At 36.5% G+C, this 18,771-nt stretch overlaps 1 protein-coding gene across 3 annotated transcripts in view; it reads right to left on the bottom strand.

The window, feature by feature from the left end:
- Positions 1-18,771, bottom strand: part of LRMDA (leucine rich melanocyte differentiation associated) — a 688,129-nt gene that overhangs the window by 92,741 nt on the left and 576,617 nt on the right. For all 3 annotated transcript variants that reach the window (XM_086616874.1, XM_086616875.1, XM_086616876.1), the window contains one exon: positions 15,781-15,865. In XM_086616874.1, coding sequence (XP_086473000.1) covers positions 15,781-15,865 — 85 coding nt within the window. The remainder of the gene's footprint in view (positions 1-15,780; positions 15,866-18,771) is intronic.

The following is an 18,771-nucleotide window of genomic DNA, read 5'->3' as shown; positions in this document are numbered from 1 at the left end:
TTTCCAGCTCCTATTGAGCTTCTCATCAGCAAACACTCTCAAGTCCTTGTCTTCAGGGCTGCTCTCAATCGGTTAGAAAAGGTTTTGTAATTGTTCAAAAGCACATCTAAACTTATCAAGTGCAGCTCTATTATTTCCTGGGTCATACAAGCAATCTGTGGGATCGTCCTTAAAGGTCCTCTGGCTTAAAGTACTCATATGTAATTTCTTTTATTTTTTTACAAGATTACACTCAATGCTGCTTGTGTAGGCTTCTCGCAAGATGTTAGAGTTACATGAGGGAAAAGGTAAAAAGAATGAGTTGACTAAAGAAATCCGTGAAAGAGCACTTTTTTGTCTAAATATTGGAGCAATTGTCAAGGAGACAGAAGCTCTGACCGCATTTCATCTTCAAATTATGATTGTCATTGTTCATAGACTAAAAGAAATCTGACAGCCATCCTGAGATTTAAGATTCATAAGTATCTTTTCAATGACATATTTCAGTGCATTTGATTACTGAAATTACAATATGATCTATTTCATACTGCCCCCCTCCCCCTTCTAATTTAAACATGTTATCCATCAAGCTCTCATTAGAGAGTTTAAATCTCATCAAGCTGTTCTTAGGCATTTCCAAGTCTGTTTCCAAATCAAGAATCACCAAAATATTTGTGCTGCTGATGATCAATCAAAACATTTAAACTACTTTAAAAGAGGAGTAGAATGTTTGCATACATAGAATTCACCCATAAGCTTCCATTTATTCTTTTGCCATATAGAGCTTGGCAAAGATCAAAACACCCAAGATCAATAGTTGGATGAAGGCTTCCTAGTATCTATCTAGGCATTACAGGAAATGTTCAAACTTATGAAGAAGTAGTTCTGAGTTACTCTCCTAACATACTGTCAACAAACTTTGAAGCTCCTTGAGGTTACACTTAGAATGTGATACAAAACTGATATATTGCCCAGCTGTGATGCACAAAAATCTGTAGCCAGCTCAGATGACTACATTTTACCCATAGGGAAAGGAACATTTAGATGCTTCCACACAGACCTAAATTTGCTCCCAAGATGCCTGAGCTTAGTAGTAAGGAATATAGCTTACTGAGTAGGCAGGGAAGCTCTATAGAGATGAAGGTGCTTTCCTCACAAGCTCATTAGATAATGGCTGACTAATACAGAGATCATGTTACATATATGCATACATAGCACCTCTCATTCGCAAAGATTTTAAATTAATAGTACACAAATATTGCTCAGCAATTGATTTGGAATGAATTTATGAGAAGTAGAAACACAGCAATGTCACTACATATGACATCATAACCTCTACATGTATATGTATCTTTTTTCCCCTCTTCCTCAACATTTCATTACCCTGCAAGTAAAGACTTGGCTGAAAATCTGAAAAGCCTCATCAGGCATCATATCCAGCCATATGCGTATGACTAAAACACCTGCAGGTAGTTGTTTTAAAGCACAGAAATGCCCAGCACATGTATGAATTTCCTCCCCATAATCTGTGCAGGTTGAACTACAGACAGAGGGAGAAACCGTCTAGAGATTCCCCACTTGTACTAACATATTTGCTTCCAACACAGTACTTCTAATTTACAGATCAGAAAAACCATTCCCTGATGGATTGAAAAATCTTTTGTATTAAGCTTATGAAATTTGGGAATTGACAAGAAACAAAAAATCAGATGTCTTTTTTATTAGGAAATAATAAAATAGTATTTGAAAAAAAAAACTTATCTCAAAATCCATAAATTAGGGTAGTTAAAAATACCTGCAAACTGGTATTAAATAGTTTGCTTTGGAACTTTTTTTAAAAAAAATAAATCTTCTAAACCCCTGAAGAAAAAAAACAGTAACAAAACAAGTAAACACTTAAGATAAGGAAAGCACTAGTTCTTTTACTTTAGAAGTATAAATGTTAGCTCAACTATTCATATTTTGGTTTCTGCTTTGCATTTCACTCTTTGCTCCATCACCACAGTCAAAAAATACTTACAATGACAGGTGAGTTTCACCTTCACAGATCGAAAGGATTATAATTTTTTGTGGCACCTTTATTTAAAAGTACTTTCTGAAGAAAGAACCAGCTAAAATTCAGTGTTATCAGAATAATTCCGTTTGAATTTTTAATAAGTCCTATAACATCAACCAAAATAATTATACAGATTTTAAAACTGAGTTCCTTACTGTTAAGACCTCATTTTATGAATCGGATGTTGTTTGCCTTCCCAAACTGTCCACAGGGGATTGAAGAAGCACACAACATTTTAAGCTAACTTAGAAACCGGCACCTTCTAAACTTGCTGTAGAAAAGTTCTACATTTGGTCTCTTACATACACAAGAACAAATCCTGAATGACCTCCAGAACTTCACAGTAGCAGTATTAATTCTTCACCTTTTCTGCCTATGGTAGCGGAAAAAAAGAATGACAGGGTAAGATTTGACTCCCTGGTGAAACGCTGCAGTTTCTTTAGGGAGTACGTTGACAAGGAATGATTCTAGATCCTAAATCTTAATCTGTCAGGGAAATACTCTTTCTTTTACATGGAACTCCCACTCAGTGCATTTCTAGCCGCTGTAACAGCCACAGCAAGCTGGCATTTATTCTCACTGACCAAGTCACCACTAGAAGTTTTTCAAGTTTTTATTTCAAGTTTTCCTTGTACTCTGCAGAACATACCTGTACTTTGCATTTTTTTCTTTATTCATTTACCAAACTGTAGTTCATACTGTAACTTCTCATGGGAACTTTTTCTACCTGAATGACATTTCCTGTATTTCCCAAACATATGCCATTCTTGCAACTGATTTTAACTAGTTCACTTCTGAACAGCTCTCTTCCCTAAACATGCAGATCACAGAAAATAAGCATATAAGGGCAGGGAGAACAAGAGAATTTACAGACATTAACGATATTTCAAGCACATTCTGCTTTGTGGCATCTCTTAATGCTCATTTGTAGGACCACTGAATAAAACCATTATACTCCTTTATTGCAAAAAGATTTTCAAAAAATAAAATTGAGAGGACAGTTTCTCTTCTGCTTTATTATTAAACTCACATTGGTAAAGGAATTACTTTTTATATGGAAAGAGTAGAACAAAAGTGAAAAGAAAGCAGCACAATGATTAACAGTTAGGAGAGGGACTCCTTCAGCTCTCCTCCACGTTTCTACTGTCATCGTTATCCAGCATCAGGTTATAGGGCAGAGGCAAACTTTACATCCACAATTAGCAGCTGACTGGAGGTCTACACATCTCCTTTCTACCTTACTGTAATTTCACCTGGTATTTCTTCTTCTTGACACATCATCATGTACTTTACATCAGTAATGTTTGGCATTAGACAGCACCAAATTGCTTTTGAATGATCTAATAGCTTATATCTTATCTATTTATTATAAAGTTGCTCTCTTTTTTCCCCTCATGGAATTTATCATTCACTGCCTTTAAGAAGAAGGAGACGATCTGCCAACTTAATTAATTGAGTGGATTTGGAAGGGGTGGTGGGGTGTGTTTGGTTGATTGAGGGGGGCAGGATTGTTTGCAAACCTTTTTGCTTTAAGATAGATTCCAGCTCTTCCATCAGGGCTCAAGGGATTATTTCCGTTGAGCCTGCTTCTTTTATTTCGCAGAAATAAAAACGACTGTTCAGACAGGCTGCTCCCACTCACAGTTCAGCAAAAATACCATCTGCGAGTTGTCTCTCTCCTATGAGAAAGAGGTAGATTTGGGAGAGGTGCAGCTTTTCTAAGCGTACATCTAAATGCAGCACTAAAGCTGCCACAGCTGCCACTGTTGCAGCAGCTGGTGGCAAGGAAGCTAAGCCAGTATAGGGAAATCCAGTACACTGGCATGGTAGCCCTCAAATTTGGGTGTGGCCATATTCTAACTCCACTCAGAACAGATATGAACACTAATTTAGTTCTTTATCAATTGTGAGAAGCCATGCCTACTACTAAAAATGGTTTTGAAAGAGCTAACTCGGGCCACATACTCTTTCCACCTCCCTGTATGTGACACGACACTGAGCAAAAGAAAACAAACTCAGAGATTGCAGTCTTGCTTGGTCCTTAAGTAGACATCACAAGGGTTGCTTGCATCCCCCTCTGTATAGCATTCCTGTGAAAGGACTCTTATTCACTAGCCTTACATTTTTTCAGCCTACTGCACTAAATATCATCATTATGTTGGTAGGCATTCTAACAGAACTGCAATACAAATCTGTTTCACTTGAGAAGCAAAGCCTACGGTTCCTTAGGTTTTATAACATAGTGCTTAGTAGAAATTTGCTGAATTTTTCCAGTGCTTCACTATGTGATTTTAGGAGTCTATTTTCCCCAGTGGCACGCAAGTACTAAAATTGCACTGCATTGCATTTTGCTCTCAGTAGGTGGGAAAGTGCATACTCAATGGGTTATTTTCCATTCTTTATTTCAGTTTTATGCAGCCACAGGTGGGGGGTCTTTCAGGTGGTTTCCTAGGTTTACTAGGCACTTTAGAGTCATAGTCAAGCTTCCTTAAAAGGGTCTTACGAAACACACCAATGTTGTCAATCATGTAGTAAAACAATTCCATCCTGTGTAAACAGAAATAACTTTTTAAATCTCTCAAACTGTAAACGGCAACAGAATAAATATCATTAAAAAAAAGGATCAACCATCCTCTGTTTGGTAAGGTGCACAAAATAATTTCATTTGTTTATACTTATTGTTTACCTCTCTGTCTCCTCCCCAGGTGTGATCTCTCTGCTTAAGGGCATACAAAACTAATGAAGGATGTCATGGTACTTCCTATCGTTTACTTTTCTAGCACTGAGGCTACTAACAAACCACAAAAATATCTCAAAACAGGAGAAAAAAAGAGAAGTTGTCAACCTACTTAACATTTGTTTTCAGAGCTCTGAAAGGAACTTTGATCAGCAAACATATCATTAGATCATGAATACAGATATTCATATCCTACAAAAAGTTGACAGCTTTCTCTTCTTGCATAAGAACACGCAATGAAATCATACAAAGATACCCCTTTCTTTCCTGAAGACAAAATTAAAGAAAGGAACCTTCACCCACTCCTAGCACAGCACATACACTGCACAAAGGAGTGCAAAATGCATTGCATCTTTTTGGCTGTTCATAGTTTGAAAGAAACGTACATGTTATAGCAAGATGTGTTCACCATAAAGCACCAACACACAAGGGGATAAAATAGTTTCAGTGCTATTATGCAGATGGCTGCTCTTCTGACTCTGCAGAAAACTTCCTCCCTTCCCCCAGTTTTAAAGTAGGCTTCTATATGTATTCACCATATGGGAATTACTACTTTGTTTCTGATAAGACCCACGTCCCCTTCATTCAGCTCAGTAACACTAACCATAGGACAGTGGCCAAGGTCACATAAGCATCCTATCCTGCTAAGTAGTCTACTTCCTCAGAGAAATGCAGCTCAAAATGGAACATCCAAACACATTTAATTATAAGCAATATGAAGAATTGTGAACAATATTCAGATGTAGATGTACTTTCTGTACGCATATAATTTTATTTTTCTCAATAGAGAGTTCAGCTATTTAGAAACTGAGATGTACAAGCTCAAAAATAAGATTCTATGCCACGTATGTTCAAAGGCTTATATTTGTGCATCCGAAATGGTAGTAATCCATTAGACAAATCACTTTTCATAAATATTAATCCTGGTCTGCAGAATATTTTGTGACCATACAGTAACATCTCAGATTACACCAAGCAGTTTTGTCTGCAAAAGCATCATGAACATCCTGAAATCTTCCATTAAAAAATGCCTTAAATTAAACAATGAAAAACTACATTTTCATTACAGGCTGCAATTATAATAAGAAAACATCACCTTTCACATTTCCAACATTTGATACACAAATTCTTACCATGGGGCAGGTATTTACTGCCTCTAGAATTAAAACATGCTCATATGACAGAACATTCCAAAGGAACATGTGCCGTAAAAATTTATTTTTTTTGTTAAAACTAACGACATAGAGCTTATCCAGTCTGTGTACTACAGAACAGTGTAGGTGGTATGGAATACAGCAACATGTGTCTATATGTTATTAAAACCAGTAAATTCCCATTTAAACAAGGGTTACAATCTGTGCACTAAACACTCATTAATGGTTATGAATCAAAATAAAGAGGGGGGGAGCTTGTAGCAGGTGTGTGCATCTATGAATTTCAATACATTGTAAAACTGTCTGTAGCCAACGGCTTCATCATTTGGCCTTTCTGAGCTCGGAGACAGGCAATTTTTCATGATTTTACTATTGCTGGCCAAACAAAAAGTTTTTAATTAAATATACCACATGATTCCAGATGTTTGTTTATTTGTTCCAATGAGGCTGTAAAAATGCCTGAATGATAAAAATGGAGCACTCCTGCAAAAAAAGGCTCGGCTGGAGTGCTAACTAAACATGGAGATCTCTCAGGAGACAGTATGTGCACAGCAGTGAGTGTGCTTTGAACCCGATTTCTCTGCAAGGGCTGTAATAGCATGGCCCACGAATAGACTTCCTTATTATAAAAGATTATAAAGCCAAGTGGCACATTTACTGGACTCTTCTTTTTAAATTGCCAGTTGCAGACCCATTGCATCATTAGTTCACCTACATATCTAAAGAAGGCTTTAGATAGGTTTATAGTTTTGGATCCAAAGTTTCCACTTACAGAAGCCAATGTTTTCTATGTTTTTCTGCCTCTTTATAGTCACGCTGCTCAGAGCATGAGCATTCTCATGGTTTCTTATTGCCAGCATGACAAAATGAGCTATGTTGTGAAACATCAGACATTTTCTAGTCTACCCAAAAATATGAAGTTACAGTTTCTTCCTCATTAATAATATTCCCTCTGATGTGACACTTATATGGATGATTAGGGCCCAGGCTGCTAGGTTAGTTTCGGCAAACATAGGAAAAGTTGCAATGAAAACCTCAGAAATTATGGGAATAGTGACAAAATTATGGAAAGCGATCAGGGCTTCAACAGTCAGATTAAGGAATGTGCCCTTGTGGAAAAATGAAAGTGCCTATAATATTTGGAAAAAAAAAAAACGCTGACAAATTTGAAAGACTGCTTGAGTCTTAGACTCCTAAGTCCCATTAGATGCAGAATGGGAATTTTGTGCCCAACTCCTTAGATATTTAATAAAATTCAAATCTAAATTTGATTAAACACTTGATTACTCTTTTTGTCTTTTAAAGTCTTGCTTCAGAGAAACACCTGTATTTTATTCCCACAGAGACAGAGCACCCCAGGAGTGATCCTCCTAGAACTTACTTCTGGTTAGCTTGGTCACCAGCTTTGGGTTCACTTTCAAACCACAGAACACAGAGAAGGCTCACAAATTAAAATATGCTGTCATTTAAAAGCAAATTTCAATTTTTCTGACCTTCAAGAAAGACTTTGTACAAAACAGCAAGTCACTTATATATCATCCCCAACTCATTCACCCCACCCTAGTTTCATACAACTAGTTTCTCTCTTCATTGCAATATACAAGATAATAATACATTTTTATGCTGAAGTTTTAATAATCAACAGTATCCTGATTCAAATCCAACATTTCTTGTATATACAGACAAGAAATCATTGACCCTGTAAGTGACAAGAACATGAATCCAATGACCCAGAAAATTTATTTCTTGAACCATATTAGTCAAGGTCACACTCAAATCCAACCACAATTTATTCCACATTTGGAAAAGTCTTTGTGCATTACAGAGGAACATGCAGGTGCTGGCAGAGACTATCACAAGTGAGGTAAATTGGTCCACAAAAGACCATAGCTTTTGGTAGTGGTTCTATTCCAGTAAGCAATTAGATTATGGCAAAGGAGAGGTACTACATGAGACCCTCCTTAATCTTCTCTTTCATTACTGCCCAGCAATAAACCATTCCACTGCTGAGAGTTGAATGGATCATGTGTTTATGTACCAGACCTCTCAATTCCTTTGAAAGGCAACGTCTGTGACTGTGTCAATTCACACAACTGAGATAGATGTCTAATGCATCTGTAGACTTGGGGCAAATACCAATATATATGGGCTTCTGTTATCAGATGGAAGCATTTCACAGTAGTAAGCTTCTCTAAGGACATGTGCCTTATAGCATTTCTTCCCACCTACATTGTTTCGCTTGTCCCTTCTACCTATTCTTCTCCCTGCAAAGCAATCACATCAGAAAAACTAAGGAGGCAATAAACTAGAGCACAGCTTGGAAGGGAAAAATCACAGTTAGAGATATGAAATTAGCTGCACCACTGGAGAAATAGACATGGGTCAGTACCATTCATCTTATCTCCAACTGTAAGGTTTGGCAGGTCTATGGGCACGAGCAGGGCCATTCAGCAGCGACTGTGAGAAAGACCTGACTTGCCTTTCTCTCAACTGTACCAGAAACCTTGAAAAGAGAAGACTACGGCGGGACCTAATAGCTGCCTTCCAATACCTGAAGGGAACTTACAGGAAGGCTGGGGAGGGACTTTTTACAAGAGTGTCCACTGATAGGACAAGGGGAAATGGGTTTAAGTTGAAGGAGAACAGATTTAGATTAGATCTTAGGAAGAAATTCTTCAGTACGAGGGTGGTAAGACTTTGGAATAAATTGCCCAGAGAAGTTGTGGATGCCCCCTTCCTGGAGGCGTTCAAGGCCAAGTTGGACAGAGCCTTGAGTAGCCTGATCTAGTTGAGAGGCATCCCCGTCCATGACAGGGAGGTTGGATTAGATGATCTCTAAGGTCCCTTCCAGCCTATGCCATTCTATGATTCTAGAAACAGGTCAAAACAGAGTTCTTGAAGTATCTGAAAAGACCTTTTTACATCTTCAGACTGCAAGGACTCCAGTTCACCTCTAATAGATTTTCTCTTTCCAATTCCTTTAACTAAGGGAAACTAAGACAGGAAAATAAAAATCTTCTCTTAACCAAGCCTTCCCTTCCATTGGCACTCATCTTTGCCATCACCTTGCTTTCCATGCCCCTCCCATGTCTGCTGTGCTTCTATTAATGTCCGTTTTCCAAACTAAAACCTAAACAAGGCACTAGAATTGAATCTCCCATTTCATATAGGCAAGCAAAATGAGATTTTTTTAATAGAGTCCTTAGTCTTCTCCCACAGTGCCAAAAGTAGAGGACTTCCACCCACTCCTCTTGGGGCTAAGGAATGAGTACAACTCACTCTTAGGACATATTTCCTGGCATTAATAGGAAATGTCACAGCTTATTTTTGAGTGTTTCTGCCTCTGGAAAATATGACCTTGTCTGTTCCATGCTACTGTGCACTTTTTTTGTTTGTTTGTTTTAAGGTTATTCATCTCATGGTCAGAAGATCCTAGCCTAAGAGATAGGCAGTCTATCATTCATCATAATATCATGCAGCTTAAAAACTGCAGTATTTTCAACGGACGCCTCATGCAAACCAATAAAGAAAATTTCTCACTGTTAACAGCATCTCTGCCTGATACAGAACTTCCATATATTGCATCTGTTTGCAGTTCTCTTATTCATCCTATTAGTTATTAGACAAGTTCAAGCAAATACTTGTATACCTATATAGACATCTTTTGTTAAGAAATTATTTAAGATTCCTTAGATTAACTGAATGATAAAGTACTACCCACCATTTTTTTAATATTATTGCTCTCTTTTTGGACAGCACACAATGAACTGCTTTATGCAGATATACAGAAAAATCAATTGATAAGCATAAAATGCAGTTCACATCAAGAAAACTAACTAATTATGATAAGTTGCTACATAAAATGCTTTATGACTTTCCCAGCAATCAATTTCATACACTAAATAAGCCTCTGGCTTGAAAACACAATGAGTACCGAACAACTGTGTCAATAACAACAACAGAGAAGACTGCAATGATAATATAAACAGGATAATTATCTTTCTCAAAGTAAGTTTTTACACAAATCTATTTCCTTTTCTTTTTACGTCTGTGATTTAAAGACAGCGTAGCTTTTCAGAGTGCATGTACATTGAGTTGAAAGCCTTCAAAAATTAGATCTTTCTGTATTAACTTTTATTATTAAGAAACGTGACAATTTTATAATTTTACTTCAGAAAGTTTAAAGTATTATCTCAAAACTCTATACCCAATTGTTGAAGGATCAATAGACATTATTAGTTCCAGATAAACCTGATAATAAATATGACCAGACTGAGAAAATTGAACAGGTAAATTCCCGGAGGATAGTTTGGGACTTTCATGCAGAACATCAATTCTATAACTCCTTCTGACTCTCCAAAAATTTCACCTCTTTCCTTCAACACCAAATTTTGAAAGTAGTAGGTCTCCTTTGACATCTACTGGATTGTAAATTCCAGCATAACTGGATGGCTCAATGCTTGTTGTGCATTCTAAAGTGCACTTCTGTCTCAACCTAGCGCATATCTCCATTCCTACAAATCTAGTACCTGGTTTTTATGTATGTTATGTCCTAAAAATCAACCAGAATGCTTTCTGTATAGTGAGTCATACCAGTCATTACTGAAAATTTAATATGCCAAACACTCTGAGAACAATAGCACTGTATAATGATTACAAAAGGAAAACAGATAGATCAAGTTCAGGTGTCTTTCTAACGGATTATATGCCTACATGCGTTTACTTGCTTAGGAATGCAAAAGTTTGGAAAGATCTTCATTCCAAAACAAATCTGTACTCCCGTTGGACAAAAAGAGAAACTGAGAGCAGAAGGAACCTCTCTTTTCCTTTGTTCAATAATGCTTTGTAAAATTACCTTTAGAGGGTTAATAGGAAGCTTAAAAATATTCTGTCCCTGGATTTCTAGGCATTGCTTCCAAATGCAGTTTATGACTTTCAATCTCAGATTAGACTGTTTCAGAAAATAAGGAAATGTGTCTGTCAATTGACTCAAACATATTGGTAGAATAAATAAAAATTTTTCATTTCAGCACTCACCATTCAAATATAAAATGAGAAAATGTAATGTCTGTGCATACCAGAACACTTGGATAATTAACTGAATAGACATCAAAACAGGACAGTGAATTTGTGCAGGAAGTTCTTACAAGCCAGAATAGATTGGAACTATTAAACCTTGGCATAAATTCAAGCTAAGGCTCTAAAAACTACTTACATAAATATAGGCTTAGTTTTTAATGGAAACTGCTGCTTCTTCCTTTTACCAGTAAGCTATGGGACAGGCTTATCACTGGTGGTTCCCAGAAACAAGAGCACAAGAATAGGAGTAATTTGTAAAACATTACTGGAAACCAAACGGCTTTGGCAAATAAATAGGTTTTCAAGTAAATCAGGTAATAGACAATGTTACAAAATATATGTTTATACAAAGAGCATCCAGCACTTTTTTTTTTATATGGGAAAACCAGATTTTTACGATAGTCATGATTTAGAAATACTGCTTCTCACAAAATATAATGATAAATTACAATTCGCCCACCAACTAGAAAGCACCGATCTTTTTAGAAGGCAATTTGAATTTGAATGCTTACACATAACAAAGGAACTTCCTTACCAAAGAAGCCATAATGAAAAAGGAATGTACACCTGAATGGGGTGGAGAGTGGGGAGCCTTTTTCCATACATCAAGCAAGTTATGCTTAAAATTACATTATTACAAATTCAAAATTTATTTTTCCATCAATTTCAGCTATGTTAAGAATTGAAAGCTCTATTTTAATATTTCATATGTACCCAGTAAATAAATTGTCTGTAAGGAACACAAGGATACCTAGGCCATACATACAAACCACTTAAAAAAAAAAAAAAGACATAAACAAAACTTTTGGAGCAAGTTTCTACTAAAATGCACTACATTTCATTACTTCTGTGTATTGGGAGCATGGCTATTTCTATTTCTAAACAACAACAATTAACTGTTGTTTTTTTTTCTTAAAGGTAGATCTGGACAAGCAGAAAGAAAGGTGGGGGCATTTTATTTTGTTTCATCTGAGAATTTGAAAACTAGAACAATACAAGAAGTAGAATTTAAAAATAAATGAAACTCGTATGACAGGAAGACTTTTCTTTAAATTGACTCATTTTATCTGAGTATGAGAATTATACAAGTTCCACACAAGTAAATCACTGGTGTCTAAAATCATATAAAATGAAATATAAAATGCTAGTTTAACAAAGGCCAAGGAAAGACCCTAAGAAGTTTAAGATTACTGTTTTGGAATCAAAACAAAAATGAAGCTAGCTATAAAATTACTGCTTTGGAAGGCTTGCCTAATGGGACAGCAATTAGATCTCATAAAGAATCAAGTCATATTGCTGTCAGGTGCCCAAAACAGACAAAGAAGGCCAATACATTTCCTGCTTGAACAGTGGGACCAAGTAAACATTCAACTTAGAAAAGTGGTTCTAAGCAACAAAGTGATTTAAGGGAAAACAACTTTTCCAAGATGGGGAGAAACTTTCTGAAGCTTAAAAAAATGAATCCAATATTTATCACTCTCTTCTTGTACTTATATACTGAAGCATCATAACACTTAATATTTACAGTGATTATTTCATATCATTCCACGCTGATGCCTCCTTGTCATATGCTGTTTCTGTAGGCTCTGAAAGTGAGCCATGTTTACAATTGCTGAATATTGTCTGTACAAAATATGGATTCAATCCAAAAAGACCAGATCCTGTATGGAAATAATATACCGTCTACATGAACACAAAACATGTATGATGCAACACATGGAGAATCAGATGCTTCTGCTCTCCCTGCAAAATTCATAGCTAAATAGAGTGAGAAACGTCCAAGTAAAACTGTACCAATTCAAATACATTGTTTGCTCCTGCTCCCCCCTCCCAATCCCCCAAAAAATCAAATTTATAGCTGTACCAAACCATTTGCCAAACTTTCAGATACTGGTAAACAAGTTTCTCCAGGGACAAATAAAAGCACTCACAAACTTAGAGCATTCTTCTTTCCAGTTTGCACTGAAAATTGCCTATATTTACATACGCAACAGCTGATTCAATAATTTTTTACAACACTGAAAGCATTCAGTGAAGAAAAAACTTGAAGATATTCAGAACCTAAAATAGCATGTTTAAGTATTTCATTCTTTTCTTGGAGATTTTTCTATTGACTCCCATTAATCTTTTATGGGCTTATGAACTCAGAGATTTTTCTTTGTATAAAAGAAGTTGATAGAGTTAATGGGCCCTGACAGCAGCTTGTTCAAAGCATTATTTACAACACCTGGAATTTTGGAAAGTTTTCTTAATTATTTTCATAAGAATATATTTTATACATACATATATATAAACTTACAGGATCATGCTAATAGCGTCTCTTTTAGGGCCAATTTTACCCTCTTTTTTTGGGTGACACTCTCTTCTCCATTCACTTTATTTATAACTGTGTTCCTTGATTTCATCAAAGGAATTTTCAGCACAGGTTTACCATGGAAAGCAAAATATTTATGGGCTGAGTAAAGACAAAAGTAATAAAGAATAATATGAACAGCTAACAGTAAAAAGTTGATAACTTGGGGAATACAGAATCATAGAATGGTTTGGGTTTGAAGGGACGTCAAAGATCATCTAGTTCCAACCCCCCTGCCATGTACAGGGACACCTTCCACTGCACCAGGTTGCTCAAAGCCTCATCCAACTCAGCCTTGAACACTTCCAGGGATGGGGCATCCACAGCTTCTCTGAGCAACTCTGGGCAACCTGTTCCAGTGTCTCACCACCCCCAATGTAAAAAATTTCTTCCTTATATCTAATCTAAATCTACCCTCTTTCAGTTTAAAGCCATTACCCCTTGTCCTATCACTACATACCTTTGTAAAAAGTCCCTCTCCAGCTTTCCTGTAGGCACCCTTTAGGTACTGGAAGGCTGCAAGAAGATCACCGCGGAGCCTTCTCCTCTCCAGGCTGAACAGCCCCAACTGTCTTAGCCTGTCTCCACAGGAGAGGTGCTCCAGCCCTCGGATCATCTTTGTGGCCCTCCTCTGGACTTGCTCCAACAGCTCCATGTCCTTATTCTGTTGGAGGCCCCAGAGCTTAATGCAGTATTGCAGGTGGGGTATTTGCCTACTCTCTTACTATGAAAGAAGAATTCTCAAACTCTAGTGAGGACAGTGGTACTTAGAACCTGGTAAGCTCCAGCTCTGAATAGACACCCATACGAACATGTCAGCAATGCCTAATAGAGCCACACAATTGCAAGAGAAGTCAATCAATAATGCAGGCACATGATTTTTTTGCTTAAAGCTACTGGTATTTCTTTCGCAAAGTCAGATTCCAAAATCAGCCATGAAGCCACACTTGTAATTCACTATCAATTAAAAATAAACATATTTGAGGTTATCTGGCTTTTAATGGTACTTTTTTTGTATTTTATAGAACTTTGGCATTTACAACATTCTTTCATTCTACTTATTGTCTTACTAGACCCTAGCCATTTAATCCAACACCAGAAATTCAACCTCCAAGCAAATATGCTTACCTGAAAAACAAAGCCACAACACACATATTGGGAATTGGCGGTGGGGTGGGCAGGGGGATTGCAGTTATTTTCCTGTGTCTTTTTTTAATCTCTGAAGAGCAGATCTGTGCTCAAATCCAGGATTTTGGTTTGGTCCTTTCTCTTTAAAAAATACCAGTTACTACATGAGCTCAGTCTCAGAACACACCATCACTACGGCACTTTAAGGACATCTGATTTCCAGTACACCATATCAATTTACACTAAGATCATTATGTAGCTTCACAGCCATCTTTAGCCCTGGCACAACAACAGTGATATAGGCTGCAACAAATTAAAATCTAATCAGTTGCTTTCCTCATCCTTCCCATCTGAATCACAGATCCTTGTTCAGTTGCATTGCCTGCCTGATTGTCTCAGAAGGATTCAAGTAATAAGGCATTCTACTAATGCTGCCTCAATCTTTTGCAGTGCAGCAGAATTTGAACACACATTAAAACTAGGTTACCATCGGTTCATAAATGTAAGACCAACTTCGATTCTGGTATCCTATATAAAAACCGTCTCTACACAAATGGTTTATGTGATCAACATGGAATCAGTGTGTAATGTGTGAAATACATAAGAGTATTGTTACTCTGATTTTAAGCTGAAAAATACTGCAAGCTTTACAAATTTCTCCTTTTTGGAACAAAAATGAAAAAGCTTGGAATGCACCCTTTCTGACTGCTCCAATTTTTCACCTGCTCCCTGAACTTTTTGCTCCACAGGTATGCAGAAGGAATTGGAGATTTTGCCCTAGGTGCTTTTTAAGTTCTAAGGAGTGGTGAAAAAGGAAGTTGAACACTGATCTACCTTTAATGTTGAAAAACAGAGACGAATCCTTTTTTATTGCAATGAAAATGTGTTAAAATTTCAAAATTATAGACCTAAACTGTTAAACTGCCAGAAAGCTATCTCTTTACAAATACTAGAAAGTTTACAAATTCTCTCAAAATTACCAATGTTGTATGTAATCATATACTTAGCAATATTTAAGTACTCTAATCTCTTTGCATTTTTCTCTCATACACAAAAAATATCACTGATTGTTATTACCCATAGGTTTATTTGTTTTCCCAGTAGACTACCTTTAAATCCTATTTAACATGAGTAAAAATCTGCAGTCTTGACAGGCATGGTTTTCTCATCAAGTGCTTGAAAGGCACAGTGTTCTCTGTAAAGCACCAATGTAGCAGTAACTAACACAGGAAGGCCTTACAGCAAAGCTTACCATCTTGCAGCAAGTTCATACCAATAAAAATGTAGTTCATACCTCTGTGATTGGTGAGGTCTCTGGATCCTGAAGGCAGAGGTGTATAGTGCATCTCTGGAGAGTTGGAGGCAGCATCACTGGAGACCTGGGTGATAAAACAAATATTATCAGTACTCTGAGTGAAAGCCAGTGATTACGCAAAGAGGATGCACCTGCAAGATGAGTGCTGTGATGTGGTTACAGGTGCAAAGAGTCACCAGCCATGGAGTATTAATTTGTTTTTGTTAAGGCTGCCTGCAATCCTTCAAGGTAGCTGTACTTACAAGAGTTTACACAAGGATACTAGGTATTATTACTAGAAGAATGTTTTCATGCAGCTCACAGCTTCAGAAAATTACTATCTTTATCAGGAAATCTTGGCAATGTTAAAAATGTTCCTCTTGGTGAAACAGATTCATATTTACCTGAAGGAAGTTATGAGTGAGTCCACATGTAAGAAAGGAAACAGAAAATAGAAAGCTGGGATAAGATACCATACTTTTCAAAACTAAGCAAAAATCTGATTCTGCCATTCCACTGTCCTGTGAGATAAATGAAGGGCTCTCTTAAAAATGCATAGAAGTTGACAAGTATATAGAATTGTTAATAATAAACACTTAAACCTCACAACAGAAGTCTAATACATTTAAAGCAGTAAGTACTAAGACGACTTGCTCAGAATACTTAAAAGCAAAATGTTAAGGGAGAAGAGAGGAAACCCAAATCTTTCCCCATAACAAAAATTTCAAAACCTATTATTTCAATTTAAAAAGATTAGATTGTGGAGCTACAGTTTGCCACACACTAATCTTCATCCAGTTGGATGTTTCATCTGAAGGAAAGAGCCATATAAAGCTGAGACAAACCACATTTACCATCTTTTTAGTTATAGAGCAGCCATGTTGCATTGTTAAGAGGAGATATGAAAATTAAGGATCATGTTGGTGAATATGAATCAACATCATAGTTTTTAAAGTTCAGTTTAAGTTAGATGGATTTATATTCCGGTAGTGATATGCCCAGTTTCAGGTACAGAGTCTGCTCTGGAGTGTTTACAATCTACCCATTGCAATGTACATAAAAATATGATGGGTTTTAATAGAAAACACAATGGACAGTATTCACTAAAAGTTGCATGACAATTCCTAATAGAAAAGATAAGGCAAATAAAAAGAAGACATACAAAAACTAAACTATTTCTTGAATCTCTTGATAATTAACTAAAGGGAGTCTTGAGAAAATAATTGCTATCTTCTATGCAGGTTGTTCCCTAATGATATATTGGCTTATAAGCTGTAGAAGTCAAACAAATGAATCCACCTCAGTCTTACTTCTTATTTTGTAATTGATCATATGCTCAAAATTTGTAGGTTTTTTAATTGAAATTAATTCAAAGCCAGATTTATGGTGTCTGGTTAAGATAAAAGTATGAAATAGGGCTATAATGTTTGGGAGAAGAAAAAGCTTAAATACTAATTCAAATCTTAATTGCCAGACTAAACCTGAGAACAACAATCAGAAATTCACAATAACAAAAATTAAACAAGGTAATAATTTATTTAAGGGCTGTAACTTAGAAATCGTATTTTTCACAGCTGTTGGACTCCTAGATGATAGCATACCAAAATGTTAAGAGGTAAGTGACTGAGTAGATTTGTATACTAAACTTTTGCTTTTGGAGACCAGCTGTCAATTTCTATGTCAGATCATGGTTATAGTCCCATTTTTGTTCCTAGCAAAAATCAGGCTATAACATGAAGACACATCATGCATCAAATTCTATGATTCTAAACCAAATATTTAATAAAGATAGATTTGCCTAAACAGCAACAATGCTACTTATCAGATATGAATAAAAATCTAGAAAATCCTGCCTCCACTGACTCACCATGGATAATATGCCGTTTTCAGGGTACCTCCTTTTCAGAGAGTAATGCTATAGACACAACTCTCGCCTTTAGCTAGAGTGAATACTTTGATTTTAGTGAACTGTAAACATGCAGCTCAATCTACCCTGGACTATGAAGTATTGGAAGTCTTCCCTCTGATGACAAATATGAGCTGAGGGCACATAACATCTCAGAAGATAAGACAGATGCCCCTAATACCCAGCAATGTGACATCTGAAATGAATTCCAAGAACAGCCATCTCTTCAAAACATTCTGTTTTCTTTGGGCTGAGTTGTTCTGGGTAAGAGAAGTAGTAAAATGTCACTAACTATTTAACATAAGACTTCATCCCTGTAAATCACTCCCAAAGCTGGAGGAATAAGTGGTCTCATACTGTACACTCTAGATGTTATCTGCCTATTCAAGTGTACTTATTTGGGACTCTGATAATGGTGAAGGTTTCTCTTTGGTACTTTTAATCTCAATTTAGACTGTTGACAGCTTGATGATAGCTTTTCCTAAAATTACTGGAAGAGACTTTGCCTTTTCAGCAATATACCACTGAGTGAGCAAAATTCAAGAGCTTCTAAAAAGGATATTGGAGTGAAGGGGCAATTTAGCTTTATTTCCAATTTTAGGAAAAGCAAGAACAGGAGGGTTTGTTTATTGGTGTTTTGCTGTTACTTTATGTACAATGTATAATTCCCTGTCAAATATAGAACAGTTTTCATTACCTTTGATCTAAGCATTCAGTTAGAGCAACTTTAATTCTATGGAATATCATCCAGGGTCAGGACTGTTTCGCACAAACACTGGTTGGAGTTCTGAATCACGTTTCTGAGTAAACCTCTGCACCAGAAGAAAGACAACTATTCGTTTTCCTTGCCACATACAGGTGTTTGGTCCTGAGCTATGTTCTGAAGAGATCTGTATAGATTGTATTACTCTTAATATTCACAGGAATATTTTGACAGTGATAGCATTGACATGTGACAGTTATGTCTTCAAGTACTGGTGACATATGCATCAGAAGTTCTTGTTGCAGTGGAAAGCAACTACAAATAAAAATAGCTCTGAGGAAAGCTGGTAAAAACTGGTGTTAGCTTCAGTTTTATAGGAACA

Source organism: Tauraco erythrolophus, chromosome 9 (assembly GCF_009769465.1).
Source record: "Tauraco erythrolophus isolate bTauEry1 chromosome 9, bTauEry1.pri, whole genome shotgun sequence".
Lineage (NCBI taxonomy): Eukaryota > Metazoa > Chordata > Aves > Musophagiformes > Musophagidae > Tauraco > Tauraco erythrolophus.
The sequence above is the reverse complement of the archived record's forward strand: the minus strand, read 5'-3'. Positions and strand labels throughout refer to the sequence as shown.